Below are 9,468 nucleotides of genomic sequence, written 5' to 3' on the forward strand. Positions count from 1 at the left end.
CCATGCTGGAGCAGGGGAAGAGTGTGAGGGGTCCTTCCCCTGGGGAGGAAGGAGCAGCAGAGACGTGTGATGAACTGACCGCAACCCCCATTCCCCATCCCCCTGCACCGCTGGGGTGGAGGAGGTAGGGAAAATCAGGAGTGAAGTTGAGCCTGGGAAGAAGGGAGGGACAGGGGCAAGGTGTTTTAAGATTTGTTTTTTATTTTCTCTCTACCCTACTCTGATTTCATTGGTAATAAATTAAACTAATTTCCCCAAGTTGAGTCTGTTTTGCCCGTGACAGTAACTGCTGAGTGATCTCCCTGTTCTTATCTTGACCCATGAGCCTTTCATTGTATTTTTTCTCCCCCTGTCCAGCTGAGGAGGGGAGTAATAGAGCAGCTTTGGTGGGCACATGGCGTCTAGCCAGGGTCAACCCACCACATCCTTCCAGGTACCTGTGTGAAGCATGTCTCTCTCCAACAGCAACAAAATTATTGCCAGGATATATTTAATAAAGTTATTTTCACCTGACATACAAAAAGGTTGGATTTGGGCTTTGGAGTTCCCCCCCCCCAATAGTACGAAGTTAACTATTCACCAACATGTAATAACAGAAAATCATAATTAATCCCCTTCTTCACTGTCACTTATTTAGTACAGCATAAAAAGAACGGGAAATCAGCCTTTCAGTGTATAAAGTGAACCCAGCAAACTTCTCGGTCAGAAGCCAGCACTTCCAGCACGGCCGGGGCGCCAGACTCTGAGGACGTCAGAAAGGGACCAAGGGCTTTGAAAATCATCTCTGTAGCTGCTTGGCAATGTGGAAGATACAGAGGACCTAAGGCACTGTGAAATGTAGCAGCACCTAAAATCGAATAAATCCGGTAGCTTTAAAATCCCTTTTAAATATATTAATGACCTAAAGAAACTAAATGTCAGTGATGGTTTTGCTGTGGAATCAGAGTTGCCCAAATTTCATTCACTACAAAGCAAGCATAAAAAAAAAACCACCAAAAAAAACAAAAAAGCAAATTACTAAAGGAATTAGTTTGTTGGCCAGTTTGATACACATCTAACATAATCATGTTCAAGAATATTCTGGGGAAACACAATTCAATAACACAGCTGTAGCAACAGTATGAAGAGAAACCCGGAATCAGAAAAGCGGCGTCCGAAGACACCAGACCTGCACTGGCTATACCAAAGCACACGTATGGGGGCTGCTGAGCTCAACTCAAATACAACTCCATGCCAAATCTACATCTTCAACTCCCAGCGAGACCAGGCTGTTACCATGGCTGCTGAGTTAATACAAAGCTTTGGCTGCGAAAGGAAATGAGTCAGTTGGGGCTGGTGAAGCCAGTGCCATAAGATTAACTGAGCCCCAAAGCCTCGGTTGTAACAGGACCTCTTGGAGACCACTGTCACTTCCCCTGCACGAAAAACTCCAGCGTTTCCCCTCCCAGAGGGTCTCGAAAGCATGAAGTACGTATCTTGTGTACCTCGGGCATATGAAGGTTCAAGTATGCAGTTCATACCTGAATCATGACAGATTAGCCACCCCATTTTTAATTATATCCCCAATGCTCTCCATGCTGTAGTTAGGGGAGGCAGAGAAGAGAGCAGTCTAGCTCCAGCGCAGGGGATAAGAGAGCTGGGGGACAAGAGAAACAGATGGAGTACGAGTTGAAGGACAAGGTGCCACCTTTACTTACACACACACTACCTATTTCACTGTTTTTGCTGCAGCGGATGCACGGGAGAGCTGGTGATGGGGAATGACTCACGGCTGTGCGAAGCCTGAAGCTGCTGTCTGGGCTTCAGCCCTGCCTGCTGAGGCCCTGGGAAAGAAACCGCCAGGGAAGAAGGACAAACAAAAGACAAACAAAAGGTCCTTCTGGAACTCCACCCTTCAGTCTGTCACAGCAGCTCTTCGACAGTGCAGGTGATGCTGCCAATGAAACCGTCTGTGGCTATTATTAGAAACCCAACCTGAGCCTCTCCCCGCTCACAGAAGCAATAAGCTGAAGCCAGGAGAAGACCTGCCTCGAATGTATCGGGAGAGAATACTCTGCTGGACTGCAACATCACGATGCTTAACAAACATCATCTCAGCCTCCGTATGCCAGTACTTGATAATACCACTTCATATTTATCAGTGGTGCAAAGATAATTTACTGATATTTACTTAGACCAAAACAACCAACCTAGGAGGAATCAGCTTTATGGTAAGCAGACAGAGGCCACACACCAAAGTAGGAAACCAAAAATATTGCCTGTCTACCCCTCCTCTGAGTATCACGCACCCTGTTCACCAAGAGAGGTAGGAATCCTGCATGAAAAAAATTAAGTGACCATGTAATTAAAAATTACATCATCACATATATATTTGAGGAGGCCACAACCAAGGCTGAAAGGCAGACTTAATTCTGACATTTGCTAACCAGAGCTAGGCTTGGCTTTACAACCTTACAGGAAGAGAAGGCAACTTTATTTCCAAGCTCTCCCCAGATACAGCTGTTCTGATTCAGCATGAATCAGAGCCATAAAAGAGTCACACAGATTTTAGGCTTCTCTGGCAAGTCTGAGGTCTACAGAGAGCTAGCTAGTCATACCGTGCACTGACTCCTATCACACGGAAAAAGTTAACATAAATGATTATTAATTCCACAGCAACTGCTCACTTGTGAACACTACAGGAGCATCAGTGGCAAAGGGAGATGCGAAAAGTGAAGTACATATATTTGAGTTTTTATGCACTTCACAGAAAATAAGGTGATCATGGAGATGATTGGTCACTTTACAACAAACCACCCTGTCCTACAGCATTGTTGCCTTCTAAAAATGTTTTATCCCTATGCTAAAGCTCAGAGGTGTAGCATGGAAGACCAGCACCTCAGCCACTACAGAAGGCAAGTTCAGAGTCACATCAAAGATGGTAATTCAGCTCCCTCCCTGACACGTTCTCAGGAGATTCAACAGGAAGAAAACCACACATATACATATAAAAGACTATGGCCATATGATCATAAATGCTTTAAATCATTTCTAAACAACCTGCCCTTAAGCAAGGCAGAATAAAAGACCAGATTCACCCTTCTGGTCAGTCTGGAAAGATGCATGAAGCCATTAAGCCAATCCTGTCTCCTCTTCATCTGCAGTGGCCTGGAGCACTCACGGTCAGCTACCACATCCTGCTGGGACCCGAACCTCAGAAACCACACAAGCTTTATCACTCATGGTCATAGGCAAACACATCATCATGTTTGCTGTCCACTAAGATTCCTAGAAAGTGATCTGATCTGTTCTAGGCACACACAGTATTTGCCAAATAACTTCCATGGCTAAACCATGGCAGATTCAGAGTTAGGAGATGTCCTGCGCCAGCTGACACAACCATGAGTCAGCTGCGTGTCATCCTCCCACCCCCCAATAAATACCTTGCATAATCTTTTCAGTGTAGCAATGGAGACTTTCCAGGCAGTAACCAAACAAACCTGTTTTTCTAAGAGTCCTTCATTTAACACAAGAAAATCTAAATAAAGTAAGAGGCCGTTAGAGTAATCAGGTTGTCGAAAGTACTTTCAGTTACACATTTTAATTTAGCCTTTGCTATGGTTCAAGAAGACTCTCAAATAGCAGCTTTGTTTGAGACAAAAATACAATAATATCTAGATAATTGCTTCACTTGCAGCTTGCCTGACCGCACAGAAATACTCCCAGAAATGGAACTGAAAAAACATTTCAGAGCAAAAGGAGGTATTTACTATTAATCGCAACAGCAAACCTATGAAAGCTAAATTACAACTGTACTGAAAAGGTAAGATCACCAATCACGCAGGTTTGTACAGTCTTTCTAGAAGTTCACCTTTTAGTAAGTGTGCATTTGTGAAGCCTCAACCCCACACACTAGTTCACCAGTTACAAAAAGTTCATGAAATATTTTTATGGCAAACTAGAGAACAAACCTAAACCACAAACTGAGTTTTCCAGAAAGTCAGGATGTGTACTTTACAGTTTAAAGTTGCAGTTAAGAAGCTGCTAGGTTTTGGGTGGCATCCTCTTCAGCCTTCAGACAGAATCAGGACCTTCTGTTTTCCTTGTCAAAAACTGCACCTAATACCAGTGCTGCCAGGCGAACCAGTACTGATGAGCCTTCGCTACCACGGCACCTCGCAACTCAGCTGTTTTCTAAGCAATGAGTTGCAAGGCTGAGACAGCAAGCTGAAACGAGGACAAAAGGAGCTTGACCGCGTCTGGTCAGAATCTCACTGAGGAAAGTTCTGCACTAGGAAAGAACAGAATTATTACTGGAAGACAGTTAAATGCCAACTTGGACTTTTAAAGACCTTAAAGCGCTCTCAGATTTACTTTATATCACAGCACCACTAAAGATACACAACTGAATGTGTCTTATGAGTGATCTTACCAGTCTGAGATTTTTCTCATCTTAAATTTACATTCACGTGAAGTACAGAGTGTGTTTTTAACAAGTTAAAAACAACACTTTCTGACAGACTATACTTTTTAATCTTTTACTTTTCCCCAGTTACATAGCGGAAGCAATTCCAAATTCAGAATCCTTATCAAGCTGAAAACAGCACAGTGAAACCAGTGAAACAAGGTGGACAATATGCCTTTGAGAATAGATCCTCTTCTTGAATCTTTTTCATCAGTGTCAGCAGAACAAAACACACACCTCTCACAAAAACTTCAAGAATACGTTTCTCTTTACTTTCTAAAGTGAAATCAAATTACAAGCATTTCTCTTCAGGATTAAAGCACAAATATACCGCACAGAACACCTCAGCAAAGCACACAGAAAATGCACTTCACTTGTTAGAGGCTCTAAGAAGAGGAACCGTCTTTTTGCTGAAGGTTTCTTGACATCTTCACCGGTAACGGGCAACTTAGCAAATTGGCCTTTCAGGCCAAATTTAACTCTGCTTTCTGTACTAGTTCCTGATTTACAGTAACTCAAGTGAACCGAAATCCAGTAGCTTTAAACACCTCTGTTGCTTAATATGTTAAAGCCCCTTCTGCTGCTTGTTTTTGTGTACTTGACACTCAGCCTTAATTCTAGCTTTTCCCATATATTTCTCATCTCTTTGCAGAGATTGCAACTATTGAAAATTTGATAGCTTACCCTTGCGGCACTGCAATTGTGAAAAATAAGTAAATCATTCCTTGTCACAATGGTATATAAAGTTTCTGAAGTGATGGAATATTTAAAACTGAATAAAAGGCTTTCAGCAACTGTCACAAAAACTTTCAGGAGACAGGAACTTTAAATTTCTTGCATTCTCTTTATAGTCACAATTTCTACTCCGATAATGCAGACAGGTACTGCGATATTTTGCAGATCCAAAATAACTTCCTGAGCACTTGAAACAATCTGAAGTGTTTTCTGTTCCGTGGAAGCTAGAGCGCTGGTTCTGTCTTTCAATACTTTAAGTACGTTACTTGGAAAGAGATCACTTTAAAACATTTGTCTGAGGCAGACTGGCAGTGTCACTGAGGTCTGAAGCCAAATAAAGCTTTCCAGCAGCAGAAGAGTTAAAATCAGATGCATTCTGTGGCTTGTATCACAGCTGAAAAGCAAAACATTACCAGCTCAGCTAGGATTTACTCTAGAAAATAAGTCACCCTGAACTAGCGTCCTGGACAAAATCTTTACACTAAATCTCACTGGGGAAAAACCCACCATTTCCTCTTTGTGTTGTGAAAAGAAACGGTTGTTACTGACCGAGAGCTGAGCGCCCTCCTCCAGCTGCCTCTTCTACCCACAAAATATCGCTAGGTTTTCTTAAATTCGCACCACCCACCAAGGGGTGAATGCACAAGTAGGTTCACTGATTTTAAGATAAGCTTTGAAGAGCAAGACACCACATCGACAGACTAAGGCAAAGTTACCTGTTCATACAGGACTCCAGTTTTAACACCAGAGCCGATAAGCACAGGCGGGGAGCAGCAGAGGCAGGATGCACGCCGCCCCAGACTTTGCTTCTGGTCTAGGCCCAGGTCAGATTTGGGAGGCAAGTGCACAAACTAATCAGTAGGTGGAAACAGAGTAATTTCATCTTGACTTGCAATAGTTAAAAAAAACACCCTTACAACCTGAAAATCCCAACCTCATACACCTTAAAAAATTTGTCAGTATTATATCTTCTATGATACTTACCTACTTACATATTTAATACCCTAATGAATCATTTTAAGTTCTCAGCCAGAATGGCATTTTTCAAATATATTATGTAATTTATATCATTATACACGAGAAGATTCAACTGAGTCTCTTCTTGTAAGAATTTTGAACTATTCACCTTTTTATTTAATTTACTGCATCCTTCCATTACAATACACAAAGAAGCTCCGCAATCAACTCCTTTAGCACCTGCTATTTCATGTGCTTTTATAGTCCATCTTATTTAAGAAGGCATAATTTATCTTCCCAGTTACCCTTCAATTACTTTTTCTCTACCCTTGAATATTTTACTTACAGACTTAGAAAGTACTTGGTGGCTGGCAATATTTATTTTGAGATAACAATGACTATTATATGCAGTGCACTCCAAAGGAGACATCACGGTCCATTTGCAGAGGCAGGGTACACCTTCTATATCCTTCAACACGCAGTTTCTTCTGCATTGTAATGTCTCATTTGCTTTTCACAAGCATAACTTTGAGTTTACAGTGATGTTATGGCTCCCCCCACCATTACAAATATATACTTATAATATGCTGTACTAAAACCGATCTGTGCTATTCTCTCTGTTAGCAATATTAAGCCACATATATCAGTACTATCGTGCCCGTTCACCTAATTAATTGTCCTTCTGGAGTTCTTCACATTCCTCTGACTTTGAATAACTTAAATCTGAGCAAACAATTTACTACTCAGTTCTTCCAGGCTGTTGGTAAATGCAGTGTCTACCACAGCCCTGCAGCAGACGCCCTAGACGGACCTATGAGAGAAAAGTGGGTTAAATGAGGTCATTAAACTTTTCCCAGGATGAAAGTGAGAAAAACAGGATTCCATAGGCCAACATGGTCAGGTTTTAACCCATTATAATATCGGAGTCTGCAGAACAGTGACATGGAGTGAGCTCCTGTAGTCTAACTGCAACATAGACTCCACGCAGCTCAACTTCCCTGCGGGGCCACGGAGTGTGTGAGCCTCTGAGGAACCCTTGATTTCTCAGCCAGATCACCTCTGGTACCTGAGCCAGTGAGCGTTCCTGCATGACGTTTCAGTCTGAAGGATGGACAGACATACGCTTACAGTTTGGGTGTTTGTGGTCTCCTATGAAGAGCCTTATTAGAATGATTAAAGTCAACCCTAACTTTTTATTCACGTATTAATCGGGGGGAGGGGGGGGGAACCCACATTATCAGCAACATAGAATTCTCCTCTGTGTAAGTGATAACTGGTAGACCTTGCATCATAACATTTCTTCCAGGTAAGGGTTGTTTTTTTCCCCCCATTATTTCTATCTGTTTATTAGATACAAATATAACGCTTACCTGTCTAATTCCCAAGACCAGCCCTATGACTTTTTTAAGTTACAGGGACATTTGCTACCATTTCTTCCTCTGGGTCAGTAGCTGCTTTTAAAGAAAGACTCAGTATTTTTCATCCTCAGCCTCTGTTTAAGCTCCGTTGCTGAATAACTATAAACCTAGGATATCAAATGTATTCAAGTGTTTTATAAACAAATATGAACGCATTAAGATTCCACGAACAAAGAATTAGGAAAATCTGTTTTACATATGGGTAAAGATACTACTAAGCTACTTGTCCGAAGCCCCACAGAGAATCAATCAGTAGTGGAGAACAAGAAGGTGTCACTTCCAGGCTCTGTTTGTACGTGCTAGGCAATGCCCTCAGTGCGGTGTCAAGAAGGAACCATACAAACTGCATTGCAGTGCCACCACCACTATCGATAACTGGACGCTACGTTGTTCTCTACCAAAAGAGGACAATCTCCATCCTTTACTAACACAACAAGAAAATGCAGACCGCTGCTGGTAGGGCAGCCTATGATTTACAGTTAGACAAAGCTCTAAGGCTCCCGTCAATGTAAGCTGCTGGTCTGTATCTGAAGGTTCTCCCATGCCGAATTTAAGGTTTACTGCAAAAGTTCAGTGTTACTGCAGCACGTGTTTATAAGTCACACACTGATTTTCTTTTTTTTTTTTCCTTCCTCCCCCCCGAAGCAGTTAAACGCACAGGATCTCATGAGTAGCTGAAGTGTAGTGCTTGTCAGATGCCCACATTGTAGACGCAAGAATTGAGGCCCCTACTCACATCTACCTGGCTGCCTATTGCTTCACGCTTCCAGCATCGAAGAAGCGAGACCGCTTTCAGAAATCCATGAAGTAACCGGAAGCAATCCAAAAGACACAATGTGGCTAGCAGATGATGGTAACGACAGCTTATCACAAAGACTGTTCGCCACAAAAGGAAAGCTGCGCGGTGGGACAGCTTTATCACCGCAGTCCAAGTCCCTTTCCACACATACCCCTCCCTGACCACCCAGACAATTAATTCACAAAGCTGCACTGGCTTAAAAAGAAAAATATTTGCCTTGTTCTTCCAGCCAAATACAAAACGAAAAGTCAGCAGCTTGAAAGGATTATTGAGAAAGTATGGTAGTCAGAATAATGTGACATAAGAGGGGGAAGAAGGCTCCACTACATTTTTTTGTGTATTTTAATCAAGTGTTCCAACACCTCACAATCACGTACGTTCAAACACAGATCTGTGAAACATAATTCTCAGGACAGCATCCGCTGCATTTTAAAAGGGCTTTTATAAACTTGATTACTATGAATTATCTGCATTGTGACGGTTATTCTTAAAAGTTGAAAGTGGTCATCAAGAGAGACCTATCTGTCAAAAACGAATTCCAAAGTATTTTTGTTGTATCTTCAAGAACAGTCTTCTGGTGATCTCATATTTAAACTTCAAAGGAAGCAATTTGAAAACAAGTATTACAGTGGCACATTTGAAACCCTATATGGACTTAAGAAGACAGGAAAATGAAACTGGCTAAACAGAAGTGAAACTAATTTATTCAATCTGTCAAAGTTCATTAGAGGGTGTCAGCAGAAAAAAAAAACATTCAAAATCTAGTTGCAGTATTTTTGTTTAATGTGTAATGATAAATGCAAAGATAGGATTTGCTTAACTACGTAAAACAGGCGAGGAGCAATTTTAAAGGGGAAAAAACCCCAAAACATACCAACTTCTTGAACCATACACGTCCTGACAAGGAAGTTACATCCTTCTGATGTAACAGGAAGATATCATCAGTGAAAAAGATTTTTAAAGCAGCTAATTTCACCCGCGTAACTCTAGTCACGGCTGAGTGACTACTAGGACCAGAGAGCCGAGGGTCAGCTCTGACCGCACAGAACCCGCCAGAAGAGGAGTACGTGAAGAAAAACGCCTGCACGGCGGCTCTGCGAGGGCAGGCACGAGCC

At 42.0% G+C, this 9,468-nt stretch overlaps 1 protein-coding gene across 2 annotated transcripts in view; it reads right to left on the reverse strand.

Annotated features, from left to right (window-relative positions):
• Nucleotides 1-6,876, reverse strand: part of LOC103919267 (ubiquitin-conjugating enzyme E2 variant 1) — a 14,220-nt gene extending 7,344 nt beyond the window's left edge. The window contains exon 1 of one of the 2 annotated variants that reach the window (XM_009326747.1): nucleotides 6,803-6,876. Coding sequence is in view for 1 of the 2 variants with exons in the window: in XM_009326746.1 (XP_009325021.1) it covers nucleotides 1,521-1,548 (28 nt within the window). In the remaining variant the exon portion in view is untranslated. Of the gene's footprint in view, nucleotides 1-1,520; nucleotides 1,618-6,802 lie in introns of those variants that run through there. The other variant, XM_009326746.1, reaches the window with a different exon arrangement.
• Between the last annotated feature and the right edge of the window lie 2,592 nt (nucleotides 6,877-9,468).

This window comes from Pygoscelis adeliae, unplaced genomic scaffold (assembly GCF_000699105.1).
Source record: "Pygoscelis adeliae isolate BGI_AS28 unplaced genomic scaffold, ASM69910v1 Scaffold286, whole genome shotgun sequence".
Classification (NCBI taxonomy): domain Eukaryota; kingdom Metazoa; phylum Chordata; class Aves; order Sphenisciformes; family Spheniscidae; genus Pygoscelis; species Pygoscelis adeliae.